The 12,876-nt window shown below is 34.4% G+C and overlaps 1 protein-coding gene across 1 annotated transcript; it reads left to right on the forward strand.

Annotated features, from left to right (window-relative positions):
• Positions 1–3,949: 3,949 nt before the first annotated feature.
• Positions 3,950–6,677, forward strand: LOC101497934 (pentatricopeptide repeat-containing protein At2g03880, mitochondrial-like). Its single transcript, XM_004515161.4, has one exon. It carries the CDS (start codon positions 4,576–4,578, stop codon positions 6,295–6,297), a length of 1,722 nt encoding a protein of 573 aa, XP_004515218.1. The 5' UTR covers positions 3,950–4,575; the 3' UTR covers positions 6,298–6,677.
• Positions 6,678–12,876: the final 6,199 nt, after the last annotated feature.

Below are 12,876 nucleotides of genomic sequence, written 5' to 3' on the forward strand. Positions count from 1 at the left end.
AGGTAAGGGCTCCTTCCAAACTTTTAGTTTGCATTTAGGGACTTATCTGTGGTTGTGTGGGAAGGAATTTGTTAGGGTTTAATGTATCGATTTGGGGAAAAACGAAACTAGTGCGTTATGGGTAAAACCTTAGAGTTAGGTTTTGTTTATGTTGATGAATGGTTCGTGGTAAATGAATTTGAAGTCATTTTGTATGATTATGAGTAAATGAAATTTGATGTATCTGGATGTTATGTTTGCTTTGATTTGTGTTCGTTGTATTTGGCGTGTCCATACTTGATGTTTGTTAATTGGTGTGGTTGTTGTGAATTATGGTTTGAATGTGACAGTATGTTTGAGTTTGTTTCCGTGGGATTTGAAAACCATTAAGTTAAATGAGTATTAAGAATGGGGAATCTCTTAATGTCTTGTTACTTAATGTGCGTTTGTTTGTGAAAAATCGTTTAAGTTAACTGGGCGTTAAGAATGGGGAATCTCTTAATGTCTCGGTTACTTAATATTTTGTTTTAAAGAAAAATCGTTTAAGTTAACTGGGCGTTAAGAAGGGGGAATCTCTTAATGTCTCGGTTACTTAACATTTTGTTTTGAAAACCGTTTAAGTAAACTGGGCGTTAAGAATGGGGAATCTCTTAATGTCTCGGTTACTTAACATTTTGTTTTGAAAACCGTTTAAGTAAACTGGGCGTTAAGAATGGGGAATCTCTTAATGTCTCGGTTACTTAATATTTGTTTTTGAAAATCGTTTAAGTTAACTGGGCGTTAAGAAGGGGGAATCTCTTAATGTCTCGGTTACTTAATATTTGTTTTTGAAAATCGTTTAAGTTAACTAGGCGTTAAGAATGGGGAATCTCTTAATGTCTCGGTTACTTAATATTTTGTTTTAAGAAAAATCGTTTAAGTTAACTGGGCGTTAAGAATGGGGAATCTCTTAATGTCTCGGTTACTTAATATTTTGTTTTGAAAACCGTTTAAGTAAACTGGGCGTTAAGAATGGGGAATCTCTTAATGTCTCGGTTACTTAATATTTTGTTTTGAAAACCGTTTAAGTAAACTGGGCGTTAAGAATGGGGAATCTCTTAATGTCTCGGTTACTTAATATTTTGTTTTGAAAACCGTTTAAGTAAACTGGGCGTTAAGAATGGGGAATCTCTTAATGTCTCGGTTACTTAATGTTCGTTTTTGAAAATCGTTTCAGTAAATGAGTATTAAGAATGGGGAATCTCTTAATGACTTATTTACTGAATGTTTTGTCTTGAAAATCGTTAAGTTAAATGAGAATTAAGAATGGGGAATCTCTTAATGACTTATTTACTGAATGTTTTGTCTTGAAAATCGTTAAGTTAAATGAGAATTAAGAATGGGGAATCTCTTAATGACTTATTTACTGAATGTTTTGTCTTGAAAATCGTTAAGTTAAATGAGAATTAAGAATGGGGAATCTCTTAATGTCTCGGTTACTTAATGTTCGTTTTTGAAAATCGTTTCAGTAAATGAGTATTAAGAATGGGGAATCTCTTAATGACTTATTTACTGAATGTTTTGTCTTGAAAATCGTTAAGTTAAATGAGAATTAAGAATGGGGAATCTCTTAATGTCTCGGTTACTTAATGTTCGTTTTTGAAAATCGTTTCAGTAAATGAGTATTAAGAATGGGGAATCTCTTAATGACTTATGATAGGTGGCACCTCGGTAAACGGTACGGACCCGTGATAGGTAGTACGTTTACGACTTACGTTCCTTAGGGAATTGTGTTTGTCTGTGAGAGACTGCACAGGTGTTTGTCCGTGAGAGACTACACCCTGTTAAATTGTGAATTGTTGGTTCATTTGGTATGTGTAGTAATTGTGTTATAAGTGTTATGTTTTGGAATTTGGTGATAACATGTTGGATTGCAATACCATTTTGAAACCCATGATGTTGTATTAATTGTGTTATAAATATTAAGTGTTATGTTTTGGAATTTGGTGATAACATGTTTGCGTGCAATACTTTTTCGAAACTAATGATGTTGTAGCGATTGCGTTATCATTGCTAAGTGTTAAGATGTGGAACTGTGTATGAATGATATTGAATTAGTTTAAGTATTTTTGGAAGAATAAGCAGGGAAATCGATTTCCCAATCGATTGGATGAGTTGCAGGAAGTTCACTATTTTAACCTAATCGATTTGCCAATCGATTGTATAAATATATCTTTCAAAATCTTTTAAGAAATCGATTTGGAAATCGATTGGCAGAGAGGCAGGAACTCAGCAAAACTGCCGAAATCGATTTGGAAATCGATTTGGCAACCCAGGGACTCATCAGAACTGACAAAATCGACTTAGAAATCGATTTGGTCATGCAAAAACTCAGCAGAACTGACCAAATCGATTTGGCAATCGATTGGCTCAGCAAAAGTCCTTATTTTGAGTTAGATAATCGATTGCTCAATTGATTTATCAATGCTTTGGTCAGTTATGTATTACTTGATGGTTTGAGAACTTCATTTTGAGTTCATTGTTAATTGGCAAGCATTATATGAACTTTTAGCATATGGAAAATCCTTTTAAGGTGCATGCTTAGTTGAAAGGTTATTTTTAGCATTCAAAACTTAAATGTTATGTGTTAACTGTTATTTTCGGTTGGTGACCTTTACAATTATTGTGGAAATCTGGGCTTTGCCCTCAGATGAGAGTCAGGACGATCCTACCGATTCGTACCCTACGGACGAGAATGGAGATGGGAACGCTTGACTGCAGCTACGTTAGGAGAATCTCACGGGGCGCGTGGAGATCACTCCGGGTGTTTAGTTGTGTTGTAAAATGATCAGATTAGGTTGACATAGAGGGATCAGATGTTTTTCTTTTGTATTGCATTTATTTTAAAATGGAAGACTGTACCTATACTAATATTGTCAGCTTGACATGTTATTTTCGATGGGTTACATGTACCATTTGTTGTTGGGTAAATGGTTTGGATTTATAATTGGAGTAACTTTTCCGCTGCTTGTAAATTATAATGACTCAATTATTTATCCAAAGGCATTTCTTTATTTATTTCTCTGCTTTATTTTAAATTCTTTTGGAAAAAAAAATATACCCTCGCTTTGAAAAACGGGGTGTTACACTCTCACAAGCTGCACTTTTTACCGCAATTACATCTTCTTCAGTCAAGGCACTTATGGTTAACAGCACATCAACTTTTGTCCCTTTGTCGCCTTGACCAATTGCAGTCTTCAATGCTTCAGATTTCATTTCCGTCACCAACTTCATGTCCTCTTTCGACAATCCATCTAGTTGCTACAAATCAGTGTTGTTGCAAATGAACGACCAACAACTCTTGCCTTACTACTAGGACTTGCAGCATAAGTCTTAGATGCATCCACTGGCTTTCCTTGGACATCACTCTTACCATCATCATTATCATCATCTTGCCCACTCACTTCCTTCTTTCTACGAGTAGAAATTGCACGGACCTTTCTCTTGCTACTTGGCACAATAGCAAGAGTGACTGGAACATTAGCATCTTTGTTCCCTTGCTCAACATCTCTTTTAGCAACTTCTGCTCTTGCTATATGGTTGATTGTTTTCCTTTGAGTTGTATTTCTATAAGTCGTACGAGATTGAAAAACTGGGGTACCACCATCACCTTCTCTTGGATTCAAAATCTCATTCAATCCTTCAGTCTCCATCATTCTTGAAGATCTGGTTGATAGTGTTGTTTTGAAGGTTCTATTTCTGGACAATGGTGCCTTCAATACAAACCTATTTGAACTATCAAACATCTTTATTTCACCATACTTCATCTTCTTGAACTTCCAGCTCCTTCATCACAATCATTGGTCTCTTCATCAGAATCATATTTCTTGTACCACTTGAATTTACCTTTGCCTTTATTGTGCTTCATATCACCTTAGTTGGTCTTCTTGCTATCTTGGGCCTGTAAGGCCTAAACTTGAGATGTTGAGGTTGCTACACACCTTTCTCTTACTCTCAGTTCATGAGCTTCAAAAGAGCCTTGCAAATCCTCTACCTTCATCTTATCAAGATCCTTTGATTCTTCAATTGCCACCACTATGTGATCATACCTTTGTGTTAATGTTCTAAAGATCTTTACAATAATCACCACTTCAGTTAATGATTCACCATTTGTTCTCCTCTGATTAACAACAACCTGCTCACATTGAAGTAATAGTTGGTATTGCCTTCTTGGCATCAAGAGCTTGGGTTATAATTCTTGGAAAACACGAGTGCAAGTGTGAGGGAAATCAAAAATTAGGAAACACAAGTGAGTGAAAGAAAGAAAGAAGTTTAAGTCACGTGCTCCTAAAAATACCTCTTAAATAGTGGTTCATGGTTAAACATTTATCAGGTATCATCATGGCAGATTGGCAGCATAAACTTTTGTATTGGAATTTGCCCCAAAAGAAACCATATTATGCCTGATAATCCTGAACTTATGTTTGTGTTTGGACATTCGATCATCATATGCAAACTAGGAAGTTGTTTTGACTCTTTTTGCTCGGTAGTGACGAAAAAACAATAAAATAAATATGTTCATGAAGTACTAGTCAATTACATGTACTCTCATTCTCAATGGTAGCTCAATCTTGCGTTCGTCTTCTATATACCTGCAGACACGTTTTCCATATCAGACAAGTTCACGCTAACGTGTTAATCTACGGAACATTCAATGATCTCGTTGTTGCAAACAAACTCCTTTATTTCTATGTCCAACACAAGGCCATTGATGATGCACACCATCTGTTTGATGAAATGCCAATGAGAGATCCAACAACTTGGAGTGTCATGATTGGTGGATTTTCCAAGCTTGGTGGTTATGCCAATTGTTATGCAACCTTTAGGGAAATTCTTAGATATGGTGTTACCCCTGATAACTACACTTTACCTTTTGTGATTAGAACTTGTAGGGACAGAAAGGATTTTCAAATGGGTCAAATGATTCATGATGTGGTATTGAAACATGGGCTGTTATTGGATCATTTTGTTTGTGCTACTCTTGTGGATATGTATGCTAAGTGTATGGTGATTGAGGATGCACGCCGGTTATTTGATATAATGCTTAGTAAGGATCTTGTAACGTGGACGGTTATGATTGGTGGTTATGCGGATTGCAATGCATATGAGTCGTTGGTTTTGTTTGATCGGATGATGGAAGAAGGTTTTGTTCCCGATAAGGTTGCTATGGTGACGGTTGTTAATGCTTGTGCTAAATTGGGGGCTATGCATAAGGCTAGGTTTGTTAATGAGTATATTTGTAGGAATGGTTTCTCTTTGGATGTGATCTTGGGGACTGCAATGATTGACATGTACGCCAAGTGCGGATGCGTCGAGTCTGCAAGAGAGGTTTTCGATAGGATGAAAGAGAGAAACGTTATTTCGTGGAGTGCCATGATCGCCGCCTATGGATATCATGGGAAGGGAAAAGAAGCTCTTGACTTATTTCATATGATGTTGAACTCTGCGATTTTGCCAAATAGGATCACATTTGTCTCGCTCTTATATGCTTGTAGTCATGCAGGACTAATCGAAGACGGTCTTCGCTTCTTCAATTCGATGTGGGAAGATTATGCTGTTAGACCTGATATCAAACATTATACCTGTGTGGTTGACCTTTTTGGACGTGCAGGGAGGCTAGACGAGGCGGCGAAATTGATAGAGACCATGTCAGTTGTAAAAGATGAAAGGCTCTGGAGTGCTTTGCTTGGAGCATGTAGAATTCATGGGAACATGGAGTTGGCTGAAAAGGCAGCGAATTCTCTTCTTGAACTACAGCCTCAAAATCCAGGGAACTATGTTTTACTATCTAATATATATGCAAAAGCTGGTAAGTGGGAAAAGGTGGCAGAATTTAGGGATATGATAAACCAAAGGAAGCTGAAGAAAGTTCCTGGATGGACATGGATCGAAGTTGATAATGAAACCTATCAGTTTAGTGTTGGAGATAGATCACATCCTCAATCAAATGAAATCTATGAAACGTTGATGAGTGTAATTAGGAAGTTGGAGATGGCTGGCTATGTACCTGATACAGAATTTGTGTTGCAAGATGTTGAAGACGAAGTCAAGAAAGAAATGTTGTACACACACAGTGAAAAACTAGCTATTGCATTTGGACTAATTTCCATCCCACAGGGTGATCCCATTAGGATCTCTAAAAATCTGAGGGTCTGTGGTGATTGTCACACGTTTTCTAAGATGGTATCGGCGGTTATGAGAAGGTCGATAATTGTTCGGGATGCGAATCGGTTTCACCATTTTAATGAAGGGACTTGCTCGTGTGGGGACTATTGGTAGCATATACAATCTACACAGGTCAATTCTTTGTGTGCGTCTAACTAAATATAACATGCAAACTATAATGTACCAAAAAATGTATGAAACTTTTGCAATGTGATTTTTTACTACAACAGCTTGGTACTTGGTAAGTTCAAAGTCCATATAAAGGACTTCATCATTTATGAGTTGAATTTTTGAAACAAAAAACATCTTATTTAATGTAAACAGAGAAGAATGTCATTGATCCACAATATTTGATGATAGAATAAAAAACAAAAATATGGGAATCTAGATTGTTTTTATTTTGAACCTGTAACATGGTATGTAAATTACATTTGCTAGCTCCGGCTAACTAATTATATTAAGATATTACTGAAATCAAATTATGCTATTGTGAATTTGGTTTGTCTGTGTATATGCATAAAGCTTTTAATCAATTTCTGAATTCCATGCGGCCCTCCTCCATTTCGCCATTTTGCCTGCTCTCTCTTAACTGCTGTTTGTCCTTTAACTCTATACAGTACTAGATATTTTAAATTAGTTGAACTGTGTAATTCATGGAATCTATATCACGTTTATGTGAGAAAAAGTTGAAGCATTTTGGAATGTTGTTTAATCGTGGAAGTATGGAGTTGACGATGTCACAATCAAGAATAGTTTTTACGGCATTTATAAAGCTTTTAGATCATGCTAATACCCTGATAAGAAGAGTTAGGGAAAATTGATATTGAAAATGCTTTCCACAGCGCTCAACTATAGAAATATGTGGGTTGTTGTCGGAGCCGGTCCTAGGATGTTTGGTGCCCGAACTACAATTATATTTTTTTCTTGCAAAAAACATTAATAATTTATTCATTATAATCAAGATTCTCTATAAAAAATTATTTGTAATAAAAATTAAAATAAGACTATTTAATCTATCTTGAAACATAAAAGATCACAAATAATTAAAATTTTAATAATTTTAATTTAGAGCAATTTTTGATGCAACAATGATTAATATTATTGTATAAATTATGTAGGTATTATGAAAACAATTAAATATTTTTAAATAACTCAACATTATTAATCTTAAATATTTTTATATTGAAAAATTTTAATTTTTTACTCTATTTAAAGAAAGAAAATATTTTTTTTAATTATTTTTCTAATAATATATATTAATTTTTTAATTCTTTTTCATATTATGATGCAAATATAAAACCAAAAATCAAACATCAATACTCTACAATCTTGATTAAGGATTTAGTTTTGAGATTAATCTACAATTTAAAATTTTACTTTTAAGTTAGAATGTTAAGTATTACGAATTTTAATAAAAAAGTAATAAGTACAATTAATTTAATTTTTAGTATTGGATAAATTAATAGTGTATATTTTATATTATTTTAACATAATTCATTTTGCATACAACATACATATACTAATTTTTTATTTTTATATTTTAATAATGATTTAAATTTGACTTGTATCATGAGAATTCATTCTCATTGATTCTTCATGTACCTTAGAGTAATGTATACATATGTCATGTAATAATGAATATTATATAACAATTTTTTTTTATTTTTTATTTAATTTCTCCCTTTCTCTTTCCTTCCTTTTTCTTATATCCCTTCTTTCTTTTTCTTATCTTGTATATTCTACTTTGATTTCTTGTTTTTTCCCATCTCTCCCTCCTTCCTAATCTCTCTCTCTCCCGCATCCTCTCTATGTCTTTTCTCTTGCCATCTCTCTATGTCTATCTTCCTTTCACTACTTACTCTTTGAAGAATTGGATTTTGAAGTGAGTGTGTTTTGAAATACCAAAAGCATGAGTTGTTGATTGTTGTATGAATGTATTTGATTACTTATCTTTGAATAAAACGCTCAAGAACACATGTTAAACATCAACGTAGTCAGAATCATGATTAGAGTTTAATTAACTTTTTTTTTCTTCTTCAAAACACTGGATTTAGGATTTTGTCTTAACAATATCTCCATTTTTTATGATGACAAACATATTACTTGATTTTAATTTTGATCTTAATTTAAATATGATATAATACAAAGTGCATTTGTTAAAAAAGCTCCCTCTTAATTTTTGTCTTCATTAACATATATTTTTGAACTAAAATATTTTTTCTTCATTAATAATATCAAGAGAGTTCATACATAAGGTTCAAACTAAAAAAAGAAGGGTACAACAAAGAACTAATAATGAGTTCAAAAATACTTTTTAAATATAATTTCTACTTATCCCCCTTTGTCGTATCAAAAAGTGGTGGGAGGAACCGATAGTGAAAACAACTTCAAAAAGATAAAGATGGAGAGGAGACATCAGAGGATGAAGAGATAGGGGGCATGGGCAAATCGGGAAAAGTAGGAGGCAGATTAGGAAAAAGTGGTTCAAGTACCAACTTGGGAGCTAGTTGAGTGTCCATCCAATCCCTTAAGATTGCGTTCTCACGATCTTGACGAACTTGTTTATCAATGATAATTTGAAGAGCAGTGAAAATTCATAGTGATATCCTTTCTGATTTTTGAGGCGTCCTTCTTTATCTTGGTGCGTTTTGGAGAACAAGAGTCTTCATCCACATGTTGAGAAGTTGGAGAAGGCTATCTTGGAGAAAGAACAACTGTAGTGGAAAAGGATGAAAGTGTGGCAAAAGTTGAGCCAACAACAAGGAAAGTGGTGGACATGGCATGTGCCTAAGGAAGAGAGGATCCGTAAAGGTCCATATCTGAAAAAGCAAGGTATTTATTAATGCCAAATAAGGAAGATATAGATTTTTGTGGGGAGTCAAAAGTTGAAGCTATTTGACACGTTCTTTCAAAATGGATTTGAAAGGAAGATATGGATTTTTATGGGGTGACAAAAGCTAAAGCCATTTGAGATGTTCTTTCAAAATAGATTAGAAAGAAAATATGACTTTGAAGAATTGAGTTGTAGTGAACTAGTTCGCTACAGAGCTAGTGAACTAACATTGGAAACCACGACGCGAGCGGAGATTTTATCGAAATTGATCACGGTACCGTAATCGCTCGTTAAAGCTACTGTTAAGGTAAGGGCTCCTTCCAAACTTTTAGCTTGCATATAGGGTGCTATATGTGTATTTGTGGAGTTGGAACTTTGTGAAATTGATGTGTGATTTTGTAGAAAAGGAATTTAATTCATTTATGTATTTTTTTGAGAGAATTAAATTTGATGTGTTTGAGGTGTGGTTTGTGAAAATTAATTTGGCATAAGTTATGTTTTGAATTTTGTGAAAATATTTGGGTTATTGATGATTAAGATTGGTGTGGTTTTGTGGAATTTGAATTGATCGAATTTAATGTGAATTGTGGATTAAATTTGATGTGTGGTGGTGGAAAATATATGTTTGATTATGCTCTGTGTTGAATTTGAAAATCATTAGTGTTAAATGAGTATTAAAAATGGGGAATCTTTTAATATTTGCATTTACTTAATGATTGTTGTGGAAAGAGTCAGTGTATGCTCATGCATTTCATAGTACATGGTGATCGCGATGGTGCCATGGTGATAGTGGTGACCATGATGGGCCACGAGATGATGCCATGTGATATGTTGGTTCATATTATCGTGTAGGTCCGTGATAGACTGCACATTTTTGTAAATCGTGCTAACCCGTGATAGGTGGCACCTCGATAAATAGTATTGGCCTGTGATAGGCGGTACATTTACGATTTACATTTCTTTTTGTAAATCGTGTTGACCCGTGATAGGTGGCACCTCAGTAAACTGTATTGGTCTGTGATAGGCGGTACATTTATGATTTATGATTTTTAGTAAATAGTGCTGACCCGTGATAGGTGGCACCTCGGTAGTTAGTATTAGCATGTGATAGGCGGTACAATTATGATTCACGCCCCTTCGAGGAGGGTTTTGGTTCGGATTCCGGAAATTCATGCATTTTGGCATATACGCATTGCATTAGGGTGCTTGGCACGCGAGTCATGTTTGTTATACTATGATGATTGCATATGAATACTTAGTTGATGTCATGATTGTGCCGAAATTGATAAGTGTGATTGTTTGGATTTGTTTGTAAGTGTTGATTGATTGGGAAACCATTTTGAAACTGAATTCTGCATTTTTCTGCAGTTGTATTTGAATACAATGAGGTTGTAGTGGAATACAGATGTTCTGATTTTGCTACTGACTTTTGAAACATCTTTGTATTCGAATACAATGAGGTTGTAGTCGAATATAGTTGTCCTGATTTTGTTGTATTCGAATACAATTGTGTTGTTTTTGCTTCTGACTTGTAAATTAACATTGTATTCGAATACAGGGATGTTGTATTCGAATACGACAGTGCAGTTTTGTCTAAAACTTCATTTTTCAACTTTGATTATGCATGTTTGGCATATGAAAACCCTTTCAAGGAGTATGCTACGATGAAAGGTTATTTTGTGCATTTAAAATTTAAATGCTAAGTGATATTTGTTAATTTCGATTGGTGACCTTTACAATTATTGTGGAAATCTGGGTTTTGCCCTCAAATGAGAATTAGGATCGTCCTACCGGGTAGTACCCTAAATATGGACACATAGTTAGACATACCTGACCGGTGTTGTGTCAAAAGGATCTTGCGGGGAGCGTGGAGATCACTCGGGTTGTATAGTTTTTTGTAGCATGATCAGATTAGATGGTTGTATAGGGGATAGACGTCTTTCTTTTGTGGATATATTTATTTCAATTTGGAAGACTGTACCTATACCTCATATTGTCAGGTAGACTTTTATTTTGATGGGTCCATGTACCACATTTTGACGTGACGTGGGGGAGTTAAAATTCTTAGGGCAGTGCTTATGTACAGGTGTCTGCCGAGAATACCTCAGGGGTATGAGCTATGTCTAATAGGCCTCAAAGCCCCAGTGTATTTTGATGTTTAAATACTTTAGGTTTTTATTTCAAAAATTATTTCGCTGCTTGTAAATATTGTTTACTTTTGTCGTTGTGTTACGACTTAAATATTTTATCCAAAGGTATTTCTTTCTTAATTTCTGAAATTCGATTATTGTTTTAAAAAAATAATGCACTCGCGTTGTTAAAAATCAGGGTGTTACATTCCTTGCCATGTTCAAGATGGTCCTATTTCATCTTTCTACAACACCATTATGTTGTGGTGTGTATGGTGCAGTGAACTCATGTATCATTCCTTCTTTTTCATAAAACTCATGAAACTTATGAGATATATATATTCCCTTTTTCCATCTGTCTTAATCAATTTAAGACCATAACTACTTTGTTTTTCTACCATCAGTTTGAACTTCTTAAACAGATAAAACACTTCATTTTTCTTTTAATTAGATAAATCCATATTTTTCTTGTAAACTCATCAATGAATGACACAAAATAGTTGTTTCCCCTAGTGAAACATCCTCAAATGGACCACAAACATCAGAAAAATTACCTCTAGTTTTTTTGATGATCTAGTTGGAACTTCATATTCAAATGAGTTCCTATGTTCCTTGTCCTGACAACATTCTTCACATAGATGCTTTGGCATATGATTTTCAGTTAGTCCTTGCACCATGTCCCTGCCCTTTAACATTTGAAAACTCCTAAAATTAAATCCTTTTCGTATTGAATTTATTTTTACCTCTTTTATTGCCATTTGATTTCTTGCGATAGTTCTCACCAATATTTTGATTCCTTGAATTTTCAGCACCTTCATCTGAATCTTGCTTCTTGTGCCACTTGGATTTTCCTTTTCCCTTCTTGTATTTTCCTTCATCTTGATTGGCTCTTTTGTTGACCTGAGCTTGTATAAGTGTGTTTGCTGCACTTCTTTCCTTCACTCTCAACTCATGAGTTTCTAGTGAACCTTGCAAGTTTTCCACCTTTAATGTCTCAAGATCCTTTGATTCCTCTATGACCACCACTATGTGATCAAATCCCTGTGTTAGAGTTCTTAGGATATTCTCAATAATTACCACATCACTTCACCATTGGTCTCCATCTGACTTGTAATTGTTTGCACACGATTGAAGTAGTCAGCCACATTCTCATCTTCTTTCATTTGTAGGAGCTCATATTGTCTCCTTAGCACTTAAAACTTCACTTTCTTGATCTTCTTCCCATCACTATAATATTTCACCAAGATATCCCAAGCTTATTTTGATGTGGAGACCTTCGAGATTCTTTCAACGGTATCAACACTTTGATGAATGTAGAAGAGAGCCTTGTAGTCCTTTTTCTTTGAATCTTTAAATGTTGCACGCTGCACCTCTGTTGGATTTGGACCAAGTTGATCATGCCCATCTCGTTTTGTATTTTATTGAAATTGTCAAAGTTAGCATACAACTGTTGAAAAATCTTAAATCTTGTCAAATTTGTTGAGAGAATGTGTCCTGTTTGGGAACAATTTTCTTTCAGTTTCAGATTAGTTGAATGAATATTATTTTGGTTCCAACTATGGTTCAAGTGTTTTTTTATTTTTTATTTTATTTTTATTTTTCCTTGGTTTGAACAGCCTAATGATTAGTACTTCAATTAGTAATTTAGAACCACTATCAATTAATCCAAATTCTTTCATAAATGATTTTAAAATTTAATGTTGCATTATGTATGAAAGAAAGATCTTGCGC

The sequence above is a fragment of the Cicer arietinum genome, chromosome 4 (genome assembly GCF_000331145.2).
Source record: "Cicer arietinum cultivar CDC Frontier isolate Library 1 chromosome 4, Cicar.CDCFrontier_v2.0, whole genome shotgun sequence".
Lineage (NCBI taxonomy): Eukaryota > Viridiplantae > Streptophyta > Magnoliopsida > Fabales > Fabaceae > Cicer > Cicer arietinum.

What these genes read in the sequence shown, in the direction of transcription:
- LOC101497934 (XM_004515161.4), top strand. Translation starts at nt 4,576, where the DNA reads ATGGTAGCTCAATCTTGCGTTCGTCTTCTATATACCTGCAGACACGTT.